Genomic DNA, 19401 nt, shown 5'->3' with positions numbered 1-19401 from the left:
CTACATTCTCTTCCTCTGGCAATTTAATTTGCAGCAGTTTCTTATAAAAAAATTCATGGGGTACAAATCCCCAGGCATTTCCAGAGTATTTAATTCACTGTTGTCTGGTCAAGTCTAGCTTATAGAAGGCAAGTTTCTTTTCAGCTGTACCTGTCCCTTCATTTCCAGTGAATGTGGGATAAATAAAGCATCCGTTTGGGGGAGTGGTTGGTTATTGGATTCCAGGCCTGCTTCTGTTTTCTTTCCAGTCTGCACTGAGAGAGTCTTGATGTGCCATTTCTTCTTAGTGCCGTTTTCCGTATCATATAGTAAATAAGAAGTCTGTGGTTCAGATAGTAAGTGATCCGCCTTAGTATTCAGGTTTTCTGATTTGAACTCTGATATTAGCACATAACAACTGCAAGCTGGGTTCACCCATTGTGTCTTAATGTGCTACTGTTGTGGTTTTAGCCCAGACAGCAACGAAGCTCCCACAGCCGCTCACTCACCTCCGCACTGCCACCCTGGAGGAATGGGGAGGAGAATGAAAAGTAGGTTGAGATAAGAGCAGTTTAATAATTGAAACAAAGTAAAATATAATAATAATAATAAGTAATTATAATGATAATAAAAAGAAAGGAAAAAAAAACCAAAGAAGTGATGCACAATACAATTGCTTACTACTCGCTGATGGATGCCAGACCCTGTTCCCAAATCCAGATCGACCCTCCTTTTGGGTAACTCCCACAGTTTATATCTGAGCATGATGTTCTATGGTGTGGAATACCCCTTTGGCCAGTTCAGCTCACCTGTCCGAGCTGTGCTCTTAGCTTGTCAAATCAAAACAATTTAGGAACTCTGATTTCTCACTTTGGTTCCAGCCTCTACTTATTCCTTCTTACTCTTTGAAAAGCTTTGTATACAGGAGGTGAATGAAGGGTTATCTCTCTCATCGTCATGTATTAATAGCAGTTCACTGTCACCAGTCGACATCCAAAGAGCCATGCATTAAAGTAGAACTGTCTCTGTTTTGTGCAAAATGTTTAAAATGGAGCTAATGTTATTTCCTCAAGTATAGACCCCATGTTCATGCTGGTGGACCCACCTTCAGAGTTTTGAACACTGGGCACAACCCCCCCCACACACACCTGATTGTCTCACTCAGCAATGTTGAATGTCAAATGGAAGAACAGCTCCAAATCATGTCATTGCTTTAAAATTCAGCTGGTGGTTATGCTCAACTGATGGTTATGATCAGCTTCACTCACTTACAAAGATTAATACATAATAATGGGAACTTACTTTTCAATATATATCTGGGATTTCTGTGGGGAAAAATGGACAAGCCCCACTGCTAATAGGATGGCATAGATGCATGTTTTCAACTGATGGAACCATGACCATACCTGTGGTGTCACAGCACCAGCAAGAGCTCTGTTTGGATGAATAGCTGACACAAGCAAGGGAAGCTGGGAAGTTTGGAAAAGGAAGTGCTTTCCTTCTCTACTGTTTAGAGAAGCTCCAAATCCAAATATTATTGCAGAGAAGGTCTGAGAGTCCTGATCAACACTTCCCTAATGTAGGATGAATGAATAACATCAGTTCTCAAAAATGCCATCTTTCAATTTCTGCTTGCCATGAAATATCTCTCTTCTTGGCATAGTGATCCATCACATTCTGGCTGAATTACTGCATCACGGCAGGAGTGAAAAGTGAATGTTACTGTGATGCACAGTTCAATACAGAATAGGTGCTGACCCTTACGGTACCAGGTTAAACATGGAGTAGTCTGACTCTTCAGAGTTCTGAGCTATCCGCTAGTTTTTGGGGGTACCTACACAGCTCTTCACTTACTGCCAGCAGTTGTGTGTCCAAGCCAAATAGCAGCACGCCTTCCCGCCATGACAAGCAGCAGTCTACAATTCCAAGCCCTTGGCACGATTATGCCAGGAAGCGTTCGCTACTCTTGAATGCAATAGCATTCAGTCTGGAAGGCCTTCCTTGAATGCAGTAGAAGAGGCAGCCATTCCTTGCCTCCAAGGAGCAGATGTGCCCTGCCCACTGGCATTTCTGGCTTCTGTTACTGTGAAGGTATCATGCCAGTGCTGAAATCCCTTCCATTATCTCTCAGGCATCTTCAGAGCCCAGACTGAGTTATTCCTTCCAGATTTCAAAGGAAATAGCTGATCAGGCTTCAGAAAAGACCTCATGTGGATTTCTGAACTTCTGTGACACATCAGCTCCTCAGGGACAATTACAGGCATCAAAGCTCAGGATGCAACAACTAAGAGTTGGAGACAGAGCCTCATGGCTAAAGAGCCTTGTCTGTAGGATAAATTTCCAGAGAAATTGGAATTCTTTCCATCATTAAGAACAATGCTTAGAACACTAACACTGTTACATTTCTACCCCCCTTCAAAAGAAGGAAGTTATTAAAGTAAGAGGGAAACAAAACACAAAACATTCAAGAAGCCAGAAAGTTTTGTCCTCACAAAAAGAGACAGACTAGACTTTTGAATAAGTGTCCTGGAAATTCTACCATTGGTATCTCTTACACAATGTTTAGAGCAGCAGGTATTATGTCATCCATGGCTATGCTTTTTCTTTGTTTCTATCATCAATATGTCTACTTTGGAGTCAATAAATTGTTGAAAAATTTATGTCAGAAAAGCAGTAAATAAGTGTTTCTTGCTTTCAGTACATTTTTTTAACGAAGCTTTAGATGAAAGAAGTAAGACAATATTTATGTCCATACCAAGTAATAGCTCCTATGCAGAGTAGCAAACTCTAAAAATGTTACTTTAAAAGGTGAAATGCAAAGCAATTTCCTTTTTCTTTTCTTTTGCTGCGGTTGTTATGTTAAGAAAAGGTGAACAGGACAGATATCAAGAGGTGCTTCCTGTTTGTGCAAACAGATGGCAAGTTGGCATTAACCATCTACATGAGATAACAGTATCAAAATGTCTTAACCACATGCATCACTTTCAAGAGGACTTTTATAAAGCATTTTCTTTCTTTTTTTTTGGAAATATTAATTAAAATATATGCATCTCCAGAGGCTACATAACTGGATATTTGTTAATTGTCCATAACACAACATTTTTATTTGTCAAGCTTTGGATAAGAAAATATGCCATGGCAGGTATGTACATGGGAAATGGGTTGAGCTGTTTTTCAAAAAAGAGAGGGCGTAGATTATGTGAAAAGAAATGGCATAACTGGGGTTTTAGCAGGCTGTACAATCAGAGACATTTGCTAGCTCGAGATAGTTCTTCCTTATTCTGTAGGAAAGGAGGATACTTCTTTCTTGTAAACAGAATTGACCCAGGCACCATTAAAAAAAAGCAGCAACCCAAATCAAAAAAAGACGTCAAGGATGTGACCTCATAAGGCACAGCTTCTGTACATAAAGCCTTGACAGCTATCCAAGAATACATCATCAGTATGGCATTTCCTTACAACCTTTCTATGATGAAGAACTGCAATTTTCCCATTCCCTTAATCCAGTCCGTTCTTAAATCTCATTCTTTGGCCATCTAAACTTGTGACCGGTTTGTTGTCTTCCTGTAACGGAAGTTCCAACATCACCAGTGTTCTCCTAATCCACTTCTAGTAGTGATTTATTAGAGACCAATAAAATGGTTTCCTTGGTATATTTGTCTGCTATCAGGGAGTAACAGAGAATTTACAATCAACCAATTCACCCAGTCTTTATGCTGCTAAAAGAAGGAAACTGAATTTTTCTATAGTTAAAAAATTATAGTGTAGGATTAAGAGAGGGAGAAAAGTTTATAGGCTTTTTTTTAAGTGTGTCTGTCATCCTAGTTGAATAATTTATGAAGCAGTGTTTTTGTCAAGTGTTTTTCCTGATGACATGTTGAAGACTATGTTGCGAACAGAAATAAGGACCCAGGCACCAATTTCTGTGCAGTGTTTTTGTGAGTGATAGTCTGTAGACTGACTTCTTCAGTGCTTCTCATTCTCAAGTAGTACACCTGCACTCACTGCTCCCTGACACCTATGATTCAGGACAAAGAAAAATATTGCCTGAGATAGTCAAAGTGTAAGATAGCCTGAGTCAGTCTGTCAGTTGTGGAAATCGGCGCTGGATGTGACAGGTTTAATGGATCCTTACCTGATCCTTACCTGAGTCATAGTAAGTCCCAGCCCCCAAAACCATGTAGTGTTACACTTAATTCTTTTTATAACAAACCAACAAACCAGAATCACAGAAGAACTGCCTGTGTTTCATTAAATGGATTAGACTGGCAGACACTTGTCACTGAAGGTGCTGCTCAGGAAGGGAACTTACATACTGGACCTTTGAGCATCCCCACTGCTTAATGTTTTGGATCACTCCAGAGAACTCTGTTACCTGAGAGAAGGTAAAAGAGAGTGAAGAGATTGGTGTGAGCTCTTCTGGGCTGTTTGGTGCTGAGGTTCAAGTATATTGTGAAATGCACAAATATTGTGTGCTGATTCCCCAGTAGGGATTCTCAGAGCGTTTAGAAGCCTTGCTTAAATAAATTAATCAGATTGATTATCTTATGTGAAATCTTTCTGACTTCTTGCAAGTATGTTAGTATAGTGTGAAACCACTGCAGTACAGAATTGTTCATAAAATTATGAAGGGAAGTCTGCAAAATAATTTCTCTGAGGCAAGGTGGAGTATTGGTCTGAAAGTCTCCTGCACATTTTTTAACTGGAATTTGTGATATTTACTTAGTGTAAGATATTATTTGGTGTTTGATTTGGCACAGATTAAAATTCACAGATCTTCATGTATTTCTGCTGTGATAGTTAAGGTTGTCTGAAGGCCTTTGCACAGTAACCATCCACACTGGAAATCTGTAGCCTTGCTTTCCATCTCCTACAGATCTACAACATTAGCAACACTTCCCAGTTTTTCCATACCTTTACTTTATGGGGTTAGCACAGTACCAGATCCATAGTTCCTGCTGCAGTTCCTTGAATCCCTTCTCTTTTGAGCCTAACTTTGTGCATGTCCATCATCTAATTAGAGGCCAGACTGTGAAGGGAAACAATTTTTTGCAGTTAAGATAAAGAAACCTAATGTACCTGGTTTTGGCGCAGTTTAAAGTAATACACAGATGAGAAGTGGACCTCAGTGTTGCAATTAATCCTAAACATCCGTGTCCACATACCATTAAATGTTAGATATTCTTCCCTCATTAATATAGTTAAGAACTGATAGAGTTTGTCAGTTTTCAAAGGTAATTGAAATATTCTGAGGGCAACCAAAAAAGATCTTCTCACAACTATGTTGACATAATTTGTCTAGTTGTTTGTTTTTTCTGGGAAGGGGTTAGCAGTCTTCACATGGAACTCTTCTGAATGCATCAGTCAACATCTGTAGTTTATCGAGGCATCTGCTGTAAACCTTCAAAACTAAATAGTTACATTTGTAAGGAATCTGCAGTTTTTATTGGAAGTAATGAAATCTGTGTATGTTAATTTAAAATGTATTCTAAGTTTGAGATAAGAAAGTAGACAAGTCCTTTTGTAGTATTAGGTGACAATGCACAGGACATGCAGGGAGGATGCAAAACCAAACTGTAATAGGCAGCTCGGTGTTGAAGCTGAGGGCACAACTGGAAAGGTATGTTTATTTCAGTCTTCAGATACACTGGAATACTGGTAAATTAATACATTTATTGTAGATTTTATATTTGATACACATTATTCTGTATGACTTATTCTGTATGATTCAGAGGAATGTGTCATAGTCCTGTTAGTATTTTTCAGTTCACCAATTTAAGGTGAATTACTTGTTCCAGTATTACTTCCTCCTCCTCAGGTCTTCTCTAAATAATAAAAACATGCAAAACAGCATTAGTGCAGTGCTCTTGCTGAACTATAAAGCTTAGTAGACTTTCAGAAATTCAAAGTTGATGAATTAAAACTCAACATAATTCTGAGTTAGGGGAAATTATAGATGGGGAAGTACAGGACATGATTACCCAAGACCACAGGGTAGTGCAGTGCTGTCAGTAGAATGTCTGATATCCCTCTTTGGGCTTAAACTACAAACCAGTTCTTCTTTTTACGATGCTATGCTGTTTGGCTAATGCCAGGCTTATACAGAATCCTTTGGTTAAAACCTCATGAATGTTAAGCAGATGTTTTATACAGTATGGAAAATAGAAATGTAGATACATAATAATTTTTAAATTCAAAATCACCAGCAGTGGAAACTATGTCTTGAAAATGAGTGATGACTCCTAGCTATTGCACATCTTCGCAGGGAAAAATGCACCCTAGTACGTAAGGGACTAGAACACTTTACAATCTGGTATTTCAAATCTCATGACTCCCCAAATGCATTTTTAAGTGTGCAATTTTACTGCCCCCTGTGGTATCTGGGCTGGTTGGGTATCCTCTGGAGAGAAAGGAAGGAAACAAAGGAAAAGACAGGAAAACTAAATAATTTAACTTTTTTTGTGATTTAGAATCAAGTTTAGCTGACTGATGGAGCAGAGGGGATTTAATGCTCCAGGGGTACATAAAAGCAGGAAGAGCCCTCAGTGAGAGAAGAAAAGAAAAAACTCTCATAAGAGAAAGGTCTTTTGAGAAACGACATTATAGAACTAAAATAGAGCAACTAGAGGAAGGAAGTCCATGTCCTATATATACAGAAAGGGAGGGGGATCATCTCCATAGTAACAGGGGGAGCAGGGGAGGAGTAAAAGGACAACACAAACTGCAGAAGGTGTTTTAACAAACTGTATGGAAAAGAGAGATTTGGGGTTTGATCTTACCTGCTTGCAGGATCTGTGGTTTTGGTGTGATACAAAATCCCTTACAAAAATGTTTGTTTAAGCTAGTGAAATGAGGATTCATTGTTTCTGGACAATTATAAAGCTTGTACTTTATTATTTGTGCTTTGTATTCTAAATGTCTTATTATTACAAGACTTCAAACTTGGTTATTAAGAGGAAGTTTCAGTTCTGTGATTTACACCGTACCTGTGTTACTGCTGTGTATTTGTATTATTACTATGTAATTACAAGATGTTTTGGCACTGGAACACAGCCAGATTTTGCAATGGTATTTAATATGTGGAAGTTAGGTGAGGTGGTATGGGAGGCTGTAAATCGCATTGCTGTCACAGAAGCAATCACTTGCATGAAAATCACAGCTATCCTGAAGGCTGGGTTAGCTCTGAGTTTCCTGATGTGGTTTTGTCGATGCACTGAGAATCCCCTTTTGCTTTTTCCCCGCTCTTATTTCTTGCACTCTTTTTCCCTGGGTACCTTTAGCAGCAGCCTTCCAAAGCACTTGCAGGACCTGCTGTTGCACCTCTTGCCAGGCAAATCCCTATCAGTAAAGACAGTGATCTTTGAGCCTGAGAAGTCTAGCACTGTACTGAATTAGATCTGTCCCAGTGGATATGAAATATTCTTTCCTCCCTCTGTTAGCACTTTTCTGTAGTTTGCAGTGATCACTTCAAATAACTAGCAAAGCAGTAACTAGTCCAATTTTTGCTTCCTAAGAGACTGCAGCAGTTTTTGTTGTTTAAAATAAAGTACTTTGCTTAAACATTTGCCTTTCATATTAGGTGGTATGGGTGATCTTTTTGTTTAAAAAATTTGTAGTTCTTTCTGCAAAGACTGACAGCAGTGTCTGCTTTCAGGGTGGGATGATTAACTGGAACAGACTGTTTCCTCCTTTACGTCATAGACATAACGCAAATTATCAAGATCATCACCCGTCTGAACAAGGCATACCTGCACCTACTGAGGTTTCTGAAGAGCAGGTAAACACTTTTCTATTTTAAAATGGCATTAAAATGGTTAGGAATTAACTCCACTAATTTTTTATCATCTGTTTACACAGTTTCTTAGATGTTCTCCATAGCAGCACAAATTAGAATATTGGGTAATGGTCACAGTACAGAGACAACACATTGTCATTACCATCCAGACCAGAGTTACAGAGCAACTTGGGAGTTTCTACTTTTATATGTAACTGCTTGTATTTTGTATTTAAAGATGTGATGGTTTCACTAGTGGAAACTAATCAAATCTGATAAATGTTTCAAAGAAGAAAGACTGACTCTTAGATTTCATTATTTGTCTTGTACATATCTTCTTTGTTGAAGTCCCCAGCTTAAGTTTCCAATTCAGTACTTTAGTTTTTCTGAAACAAAATGCCAGACTATATAGGTTTAGAATTCTAGACTTTTGTTGATAGTTCTGCTCTCAAAAGAGAGCATTATTTACTTGCAAATTTAAGAATTTAAGATTAGTCTTATACCTGTATTCAGGGTTTATTGCAATCAAGTTCTCCAGGTTGTAGCCTGCCTGCAGTTAGCTGTATTGGCCATTTTTTAGTCTAAGGTCTTTGCTACCCTTGAACAAGACTAAGTTTCAAGGGTAACTTTTTCCTTCCCTTTTTACTTTTTTTTTTTTTTGGATAATAAATCAACACTTGCTAGCACCACACTGTCATTTTTAGTTAGTTTAAAATGAGCTTGTCCCAAACAGAAATTTTTGCTATGATCTGATTTCTAGTTTTGATTCAATGTTAGATTATGTTCAGAATGTTCAAAACTTTACCTGCACTGGTGGTTTTGACTGCCAACCTTCTGGGCTACATCCAAAAAGAATGAAACAAACAAACGAACAAACAAACAAAAACAACAAAAAAAATACCCCAAACCTCAACTAACAAACAAAAAAAAGAAATAAAAATAAAAACTCCACACCAAAAAGCACTTTCTGAGACTAACCCCAGAAATTTAGTTTTGGCTGGCCTGAAAGTCTACTCAGTGCCAGTATGGGATGAACCAAAAGATTTCCCTGATGGGTTGGTCTATGTATTTGTTTTATTGACAAATTCTGCTTATAGAAACTTTTATTTTGGGGCTGGAACTAATAAATTAGTTACTGGTGTGACTTATGCTGGATTCTTACCCAAAGCCTTTAGGCCTAGATTTATGAAAGCAATATACACTTATATTTTCTGATGCATTGAGGTTGTAGAGCCCACCTGATTGCTGTCATTTTGCAGTGCTGTCTGGTTACCCCGCAAAGAAAAAGTCATTGAAGCACCTTTGGTTTCTCAGGATTGTACTAATAACTACACAAGTTATCTTAGAATGGCAAAAATGCAAGGGTTTCATCTGTTTCTCAGATTAAAGTTTGTGAGCATTTGCAATGCTTTTTGTACCAAAATTTCTGCATTACTTGTGGGTTTTTAGCACCTTGAATTACCGTTGCCAGTTATACATCTCTGTTTCCTGGAGCTGGATTCAGTTCCTGTGATTAAAATACACTCAGATGAAAAGAGATTTTTTTTTTTGTTACTATTCCCCATGATGCTCAGTGGATATATCTCTAAATGGTGAAGTTGCACTTCCATCCACCACTTCTTAAGGTTAGAATTCATGGCAAATGCAGTAAAAGCCTTTCTTCTGAAACATTTCTGTGGTTAGGTTTTATTCCACTGCCTGCCCTTTTTCTCATAAAAAACACAATCTTACATGAAAAATCAGACAGAGGAAACTTTAGAAAGTTGCAGGTTACGAAATTGAGTTTGAATTTAAACTATTGTTGCAGAAGTGTTGAAAGTAACAATTCATTTCTCTCCCTACAAGAAGGTGAGAAACTGACACTGGGTTTTAAGGTTGATGTTCTGATAACCAAGGTAACCATTCTCAAACATTTTGTCATGGTGTATTTATATTAAGAACAGGAGGACCTGCACCTCTAGGCATACTTGACAGTTGTGTATTTCTCAGTAAGTCACCAAAGCAGAGATGATTAAAAATACTGAAAGTTCTGGAGGTGTCTTAGGGGAAAGAAAAGCTGCTTTTGATGGCACTTTTCTTTTAAAGGGCAGTTAGAATACTTTCAATACTAGTGCTGCACATTACTCTTGCACTCTGGGAATATTCCTCCCGAGATGTAAACAGCCTCTGCTGCATTCCTGCTTGGCTCCACTCTGCTGCTGCGGGCTCCTACAGGCAGAGGAGGAACAGTGGTAGCTCTCTGACAGCTCCTGTAGCCCAGGTTCAGGAGCTGTGGTGTCTGGTCACAAGGCCATTTGAAGCAGGATGAGGAATGCTTTATGCTGCCAGTGGCCACAGCTAATTTTACGTGTCACTCCCTGCCTCTCCACACCTCGTTTTTCCACTTTCTGGAAGATTAATTATAAAAGTGAATATTGTCATACCAAAGTGAGAATTGTAGATTTTAAATGTACTTCAGATTGGAATGTAACTATAAATTAAATTTGATTATGCATACATTGCTTTTCACATGGGGTGATTTGAATATCTGTTAGCACAAAGCACAAAGATTAGGTGTCAAGTACATGGTATTATAAAGAGGGATGGTCAAGTGGTTCTTGATTACCCAAATCACTGTATTAATGTGCACTTTTCCATGTAATTCTTCCATCAGATATCTTGACTTTTGTTTTGTAGAAGTCTTTTGCTAAAAAGTTCTTTTTTGAGTACATGTAGATACCTTACAAGAATTTTACTAAACCCATTTAAGCATTGTACTGCCTCTATTTTAGAGCTAACTTGAAGGTTTATAAAAAAAAAACCAAAACACCTAGAATGAATAGTTCTGAGGTTTTTTTAATGCCCTCTGGAGAACTGTGTCTTTTCAAGGATAGTAGAGCTGAGGGTATCTGGATAGGTTTTCGCATCTGCTGTAAAATTCTGTCTCTTGGTCAGTGTTGTTTTCTTGAGATCCTGCTCTTGTTGAGAGCAGCAAGCAGGTCAGACTGTAGCTGTCATGTGTGGTACCACACTTTGGATTTTACTCTTCTTTCAAAACTGCACCAACTAGGAAAATGCAGGTGTGGCATTTTCTGCAATCAGTTTTGAATAAAGTATCATAAAGTGGTCATCTCTGTGGCAGTGTTTTGAAGCATGCTGTCTCAGATAAATCTTTTATCAGTGAAAAGGGATTTCTGACACAATTTTAACGTGACTAATGTGCACACAGTGTGAATAAAATTCTGGTTTTAAAGCAGTATTTCTTTTCCAGGTTGCACGGCTTATGGAAATGGGATTTTCCAGAGGAGATGCCCTAGAAGCTCTGAGGGCTTCAAATAATGACTTAAATGTAGCCACTAATTTTCTACTGCAGCACTGATGGTTTTCTGTGTGAAGGAACTTCACTCGATGAGTTTGTAAATGCCTGGAAGAGGATCAAAGCCACCTGCTGGGCAGAGTCACCAAGGTCGGCCCCACGGGGGCGGCGTCGGGAGAGAAACTGGCTCCGCGTGACTGGTGACTCAAAGCGATGTTAAGAAATGATGTGAACTGTTCCCAAGCCTTCAGATCACTTGGTGATTTCTAGTCTGGCTATCCTTTTAAAAGTAACTTTAGTTTCTACTTGTTACTGGATATCACCTAAATTTATTTTTAAAATAAAATAGGTGGGTTTTTTCTTGTAAATCCTTGTTAGACATGTTATCAGACTTAATGACTGGGAAAAGAGGCGCCAGCAACTACAACAACTAGATTTATCTATCAAGAAAAATCGTATTTTCTTCACTTACAAGTCTAATTTCTCTAGCTTACATGTTATTTTACAGTACTTGATTTTTTATTACAGTAATAAGAGGTTTGAAGGTCACTTCACTTTCAACTCAGTAAAGGGTTATGGGACTATTATGTCATTCTTTGCAAAGTTTTATTAATGCCTGTAATATTTCATTTCTCAAATTTCTTTTTAAATAAAAGTTGTCATTCAGCACATAATACACAGATAGGATGAGAGAAAATTCATGTCTGTATGGCAAGGTATGGTAAGTGACCACTGTAAATTTGAATCTTTACAAACTGAGTGAATTGCTGTTCAGATACGGGTCATGAAGATACTCACTGGAAGCAATAAAGGTGAATCGAATGATGCAATAAGATCAGAACTGGAATGACTTGAATGACTTCCATGGCTAATTCAGAGAGGAATTCTGTAACAATGGATGTATGCTGTGTCCTACGTGCTGCTTTCTTTTTTTGTCAGCTGGCTGTGTACTATCTTAAAAGACAGTGATAAAAAGCTAAGTTTTATATATATAGTTCTAGTTTTCTGGTGTCAGAGATGAGGATAACCCTTGCATTTGCTGAATCCTCACTGTCTGGAGGAACTTAGTGTTGACCAGAGGCTGGAATATTAACCCCAGGGGTGATTCAGGTTGGTACAGGAGGTAACAGGACAGTAATGCCAAGCTCATACAATACTGGGTTTGAAGTTTAGATTGATAAATCAGCTTACTTGGCTTGTCTCTTGGAAGTGCTCAGTATTAGCACCTTAGGAGTTGCAGGAGGTGGCGTGGAGAGGAGGGAGCATCTCTATAAAGCCAAGCTGAAAGAATACAAGGCTCTGGACTGCAACTCCATGAAACCAATCTACACCTGTATCTTAAGCATTTAACATGTTTCTGTGTGTACTTGTGTTTGTATAGCATGTGTATATGTGTCCATTTTTATACACACAGGCATATTTAATACATACATACATTTAGAATAAGATATAGGTCATAAAAAAGTCGAAAAGGCAATAGCAGGTGCAAAGGGGAGGAGGTGAAAGAATATGGGAAAGAGAAGGATGTTTGGGAATCCAAATGAACATGTGTGTACCAAAGTACAGATCTACATGGTCTTGCTTGGCCTGGAAAACGTACAGGACAAGATTTAGGGAGAGAGAGAGACAGATTTCTTTTCCTTTTTTAATTAAATGATAAAACTGAAAAAAGTCTTTCAGGCACACAAGTCCTTATCCAGAAATTGCGTCAAATTTTTGCAGCTTTCAGCACAGTGCCTGTATGTAATTTTTGGTATTTTCCAGTGCATGAAGTAAGGGTTTTTTGGAATGACTGTGTGTTTTCCTGGGCTTTGATCAATGTCCTTCAGGGTTTGGTTTGTTGCTATGATCATATTATTTAGGCAGGGTCTGGTTTTTAAATGAGAGGTTTTGTTTGCGTGAAGCTGAGGCTTTGTATGTTTATAGGCCACGGGCATTTCTGTACCTAGAGAACTTGGGAAACTTTCTGTCTTAGAAAGGAAAAGACACATGTAACAAAAATAATTGCTGTGATAATTTGTATGTGTAGACTAGTTAAATGTTTTGAAACAAGCACAAGTTTTAATTTTGAAACATACAGATTCTTCCTTCACAAATATTTTATCAAAAAGTAGCAATGAAGATTAATGAATTACTTCAGAAATCAAATTTTATCTGTAGGAAAAAAGTCCACCTAGCCCGGGATAAATTAAATATGACCTGTTCCCTTTCAGACATTGCCCTGTTCTAGGGACAAGCACAAAGAGCATTTATTCTTTGGAATTTTAAAACATGTTTAGTGGCACTTGGGGTATGTAAATGGATATTCTCCAAGTCTAAATCCTTTCTACTGTTGCCTGTACAGGGGATATCCAAATATCACAGTTGTGTGGAAAATTTTGCTGGGCATTTTGCAAAACGTGGTCAAACATAAGGGGTAGAATGCAGGTCTTGGTGATGTCAGTTCAAAACTCCCCTTGACCTCTGTGAGAAAAGGTTGTACTCAAAATGCTTCCAGGGTTGTGATTTCCAATTAAAAAAAAAAAAAAAAGAAGTGGTAAAAGAAGGGTCTCAGATGCTGTTGAACACAGTTCCTGTTTCGTGCAAGAACCGTAGAAGAGAGATGCACACATGAGAGCCGGAAAAAAACTTGGTTTCCACTTGATGGTGAAACTTTCATGAACCGTTTCTGGGAATGCAAGGAGCATGTTTTCCCCAGCCTACATAGTGTTTGTCTGGCACAGTTTTGAATATCTCATAGCATAGTTTCTATTTTGTGTGTGACACAAGCAGTATTTTTTGGCAGCCAGAGAAGACAGAATACCTTTCTATGGAGAGGATTTTAAGTACATGGGAAATTCACACTGGTTTTAGTAAAGCCAAGATTTGGTATTTTGAAATAAAAGTAGTTGCTGCTGTTAAAATTCCTCTACTAGACTGGGAATGTCTTTTGAGACATCACTGGAGTAATTTACTGGGGACTTTCCTGGACAGTTATGTAATACTTTGAAATACACCCACAGTGAGCCTGGTGTTTGTGGAAATCTGCCTGATAAGCCACCAGGTTCGGGTTCTCAAGCCTCAGCTTCTTGCTAAGATGTAGGCTGATTTGGCTCCATACCTACCGAACCATTTTCCTCCCTCAAAACAAGCAGTAAAGGTTGCCTGTGACTTAGCGAGCACAGGGACTGTTGCAGCTGGTTCATGCACAGCCTGTGCTGTCTAGCGCTTACCAGTGCCTTCTTGAACGTGTGGTGGAGAAAAGGTCTCATTATTTTTGTCTGAAACAGAAGAACGAGCCAGAAAAACATATTGCAATGTACTGGGCAAAGGGCAATGTTTCTGGCTCTCATGTTTGTATGTGTATATATATATGATTACATATATGCATATATATGTGTGTATGCATATGTATATATACAGAGAACAAGTGAGAAATATTTATGTACTCGTTTGATGAATTTAACTAAGAGTTAAGAGTTTGTTGAAGAAAATTAAAAGTCTGTATTCAAAGACTCTCATCTCTCAGACGTGTGTATTTGGAGTGTATGTGCAGTTGCAAAGGCACCCAGCTCTGAAAACACATGGAGCTACAACTCCCACATCGGGGGGGAAACTGCATCTGTTTGAGGATAAATAAAAGCACAGCATTCATTTGAACTAGTAAGAGGGATACATGAGCGCAATTAATTTCTTGCTTGTGTTCTCCCTTAACAAAAACCTAAATGAGATTAGCTGTCTTTAACTGGGTGGCCACAGTAATCAGTATTTTATATAAATGAGTATAAGCACTATTTTGGTAGGAGAGTCACGTGAACACATAAATACTATATGTGTTTATATATATACATGCATGCATGCATATTTAGATATATAAAATGTGTGTGTGCATTTACTTAAAAAATACTGGATTTGGTGCAATTTTTAGTAGGATTACGTTCCTCCTGTTTCCACATATAAAGGGATGCTTTGACCACAGAAAGTCCACTCTGAAACTCAAAGAAGGTATGTGCTACCAACAGTGTTCAACACAAATAGGAGATGAGACACCAGTGAGGGGAGCAGAGGAATGGTACAACCAGACAAATGTGTGTGACTGGTGGGAATCACAACTAACTGGTAGTTCAGCTGTTGTCATTTGTTTTCCAAAGGGGAGTTTTAAGAGGAAGGAGAAGTTAGTTGGACTGACACATGTTTGTAGGGGACTGTTTCTAAACCTGAATGGTTGCAATGGAGAAAGCAGGAATATACATACTTTAAAAATGGGTGAAAAATTCCAGGATCGTGGCTGAACTGAAAGCAGGATCTGGCCTTTTGACTGGAGATAAGTAGGGACCATAAGTGTGAGTTAGCCTTAGCAAAGGAGAGGACTCGAGGGAGATGAGGGATGTGGAACTGAGCAAAACACAGAGTTTACAGAAAAGGAGCAAAGTAGAAGATAGAACTCAGAGGACGGAAAGAAAAGACCTGCCAAGAGAAGGGGAATGGAATGTCGCATTGCATTTAGTTCAGTTTTCAAAGAATTCACAGGATTCCACGTAGAAAATGAAAACACACAATATTGTGGCTAATTCTGTACTGAAAATCCACTCTTTTTTCAGAGGTGTCCAATAGGGGAATCCTTCCATTTTATCTGGTCAGTTTTGCAGGAGGTGGTACATGTAGCAAGAGAGAAAACAGTGTAATCTCAGCAACTGGGCAGTGATGCAAACCCTGGAGCCACCTTGGTGTGTGAGAACACAGATGTTTCTGGTTTTCAAAGCACGGTTAGTCCTGCCAACCTGACTTCTCCTGGCACCCCATCCTGGCTGTGGAGAGACCTCCTCTGGAAAGGACACAGCTCCTCACAGGTCACGCTGCTTTTCCCACTGAAGGCAGTTTATAAATCCCTGTGGCATGAAAGCACACAACCTTCCTGCTGAAACAAGTGTCCTGCATAAAGGAGGTGGATCGAGAGCTTGTGCTTGCCCCTCGCTGCTTCTGAGCACTTGCTTGTGGAGGGGAGAGGCACATGTGCACCTCTGAGAAGAAGATTGTTGCCCACATCACCTGGCCTGATCAATCACACCAGGACTTGTTACTTGGTCACAAGAAGCTTTTATTTTTAGTAGATATGTGCATTTTTACATTACAATATTTTACTGGCATACAAAGATGGCTTACAAATATTATGTGTGAATACAATAGCTTCAGTTGAGGACAATTTAAAGCACAGACTGAAGAGATGTGTTGCACAGCACAGGGAGTTTACTAGCAAATAATGTGTGACTGCAACCAGGAGCTGTTGTCCCCCAGTGCTCTCTTGGAAATTTTTGCTTTTAACTGAAAGCATAAGTTGAGAACCACCACTGAGGGAAAAAGCAATGCTGTTTGAGCTCTGTCCAACCCCCCTGCCATGGGCAAGGACACCTTCCACTAGACCAATCTCAAAGCTCCATCCAACCAGCCCTGGAACACTTCCACGGGTCAGACATCCACAGCTTCTCTGGGCCACCTGTTCCAGTGTCTCACCCTCCTCACAGTAAAGAATTTCATCCTAATATCTTAACTAAACCTGCACTCTTTCAGTTTGTAGCCATTCTCCCTTGTTCTATCACTACATGCTCTTGTCAAGAGTCCCTCTCCAGCCTTCTTGTATGCTTTAGGTACCTAGCTTTCCAGGATTGTTCAGGTACTGGAAGGCTGCTTTAAGGTCTCCAGGGATTCTTCTGCAGGCTGAACAACCCCATCTCTCTCATCCTGTCTTCATAGAGAGGTGCTTCAGACCTTGTGTCATCTTCGTGGCCCTCTTCTGGACTTAATCCAATAGGTCCATGTCTTTGCTGTACTGGGGACCCCAGAGCTGGATGCAGTACTCCAGGTGGGCTCTCACCAAAGTGGAATAGAGCGACAAAATCACCTCCCTTGGCCTGCTGGCCATGTTGCTTTTGATGCAGCCTAGGACATTCTTTTGATGCAGCCAGCATGTATATAGAGCATAGTAAATATATAGTATACATATATAGTATATCCTATATCTGTATGTGTATTACCTGTACATGTTGTGTGTCCACAGTATACTCACTGCCTTAAGATGAAAGTGCAATTTTCTCTTCCTAGAAAAGAGGAGAAACGTATGGCAGCAATAGGCTGCAGAACAGCAAGAAATACCTGTGTACTGTGCAGTACTAAGTCTGCATGGAATGCCTTTGGATCCCAGTGTGCTGTCGCCTGCTTCCCAGACAATCCACAACCACACGGCTTGTGAAAGGCGTCACGTTCCTACTGTAGGGCAGCAGTTGCGTGGGGGGAGCACTGGCTGCATCTGTCATTATTTTCTTAGGTCCGTGCGTGTGTCTTTAACACCGAACAAAGGTTTCGACTCCCTCTTTCGGCAGGAACCGGTGTTGTCCCTCTCGCCCTGTGGCATCGTCGGGGTGGGCACTGCGTCCTTTGGGCTCTCTCCGACACGGGTACCCTGGCCCTGGGCAGCAGCCGGGGAGCTGCGGGAGGTTTGCACCCCAGGAGAGTTGGAGGCAAGGCAGGAGCAGCAGCCATGCAGAGTCAGTGGAGAGGTATTTAAAAGACATGTAGCTATTGCACTTACGGGCGTGGTTTAGTGGTGGCCTTGGCAGTGCTCAGTTAATGGTTGGACTCAATGATCTCAGAGGTTTTTCCAACATAAATGACTCTGGGATTCTGTGCTTCTCTGATTCCAAGGGTTTGCTGGCGAGTCAAAGCGTGGCAGAAGGCAGGAGCTGCTGGGGCAGGGGGCACAGTGAGCATCATGTGAGGAGCTTGGATTGAGCAGGTGAATTATGAAGAGTAGAAAAAGTGTTGCTGTGCCTCTAGACAAAATGGTTTGTCTTCAATTTTAGTGAAATGCTCCATTTTCAAGCAGCCAGCAAGCTGGCCCAGGTGGGCAAGCTAGTCTGGGCAATACAAGTTCCTTAGAGTTCTCCTTTACCCAGACTCCTCCTGACCCATTCTGCCCAAGTCCCTTCCCTCTCCATCCCATGGATGTTCCCTCAGCTCCAGCTAATTGCCTGCTGTCCCTGCGTGGGTATTCTAAAAAGCAAAGGGCCCAAGGCTGCCATCCATCCAGAGGAAGGAGGCAGGATCCCTTCTGCATTTGGCAGCACTGCACACAACTGTTCACCTATTTCCTACTCCAAAGACTTCTACTGGTGCTAAGATGATGAAAGTACTTTTGTTAGTAAAATACTTGTGAGAAAAATGGAGTCCAATGAGGACCAAACAAGGTTATGTTTATATCAGAGCACTGATATCCTTATACTATTACATCCCAGCTCTTCCTTGTCCGTTGTACCATGCCTTTCAGGACAAAGGCTCTCGGCAGGCCAGAACTGAGGTTAGACCTGCTTTGAGGAGGGCTCAGATAGTCTCTGGAAAGGGCGTACTGGAGTTCCATTTCACCTGAATTATTTTAGGCATCCCTCTTAGTCAGCTTTCAGGATGCTACAGTTACCTATACCATAAGTAAAACCATCATCATCCAAAATCTCATTCATGCATATTTAAAACAATAAAGGACTGCATGTGACTATTATTAACTTTTTAGGCATAATATTACCTTAAAGAATTATTTGTATTAATCAAAAGTCCATTCATGAAACTTCTTCAGGTATACTTTTCAGCAAAATAAAGCAGCTTTTTTTTCCTCTTTATGTCTCTGTGCATGTCTCTGTCCCTTCCAACCTCAAACAAAAGGCCAGACATCCCAGAAACTGTAAATCCTACGTGTGGGGGGTTTTTTTGTAGTCCAGTGACTTCAGAAAAAAGCCAAGGAGGATCCTGCCAACTTTCTCCTTGTTTCACAGGTACAAACCTTGACAGAAGCCTGATGTCTCAGGGCTCCGCCTTTTACTCTGGCAATAGTCACTCTTAACCTGCTTTTAGCAAAGCTCTTGGACTTGTCAGGGCACTGGCTTCAAGCAAAGGTCAGTCAAGGTCACATAAGGCCACCCTTAGTCCTCGTCCTCTTGTCCCTATTCCTCCACTCCCTTCAAATTAAGGAGTGGTGGGAAGGTTTCCCCAGTGAGTACATCCAGGGCAGGTTTGCAGCTGTGGGGCTGAGCTGGGAGGCAGACCATCCCCACTATCCCCTTCCTAGCAGTGGGTCCTGGGGTGACTGCAGTGCCCTCAGGTGTAAGGAAGAGCACTCTGGGGAAGAAGCAGCCAGCCAAGTGGGAGGATACAGGCAGCAGCACTCCCGGGAGCTCTACAAATTCACATCCTCCCCCCTCTCATTCGAGAAAGGGCTTTTCCAGCAGCTCCCACAGGCCCCGCACTTCCTGCTTACCCCACACAGAGCCCAGGTACAGGAGTGGGATGCTGAGCAGGGAGAGAGCAGAGGTGCTGTTTATTTGTGGCA

At 40.3% G+C, this 19401-nt stretch overlaps 1 protein-coding gene across 1 annotated transcript in view; it reads left to right on the top strand.

Annotated features, from left to right (window-relative positions):
- Window positions 1-13581, top strand: part of UBAC2 (UBA domain containing 2) — a 96965-nt gene extending 83384 nt beyond the window's left edge. The window contains exons 8-9 of the mRNA XM_051780646.1: window positions 7634-7756; window positions 11004-13581. Coding sequence (XP_051636606.1) covers window positions 7634-7756; window positions 11004-11111 — 231 coding nt within the window. The 3' untranslated portion in view covers window positions 11112-13581. The remainder of the gene's footprint in view (window positions 1-7633; window positions 7757-11003) is intronic.
- The last annotated feature ends 5820 nt before the right edge of the window (window positions 13582-19401 follow it).

This window comes from Manacus candei, unplaced genomic scaffold (assembly GCF_025592945.1).
Source record: "Manacus candei isolate 608988 ecotype Guabito, Panama unplaced genomic scaffold, ASM2559294v1 h1tg000014l, whole genome shotgun sequence".
In the NCBI taxonomy this organism is placed as follows: Eukaryota; Metazoa; Chordata; class Aves; order Passeriformes; family Pipridae; genus Manacus; species Manacus candei.
This window is presented reverse-complemented; position numbering and strand designations above follow the sequence as displayed.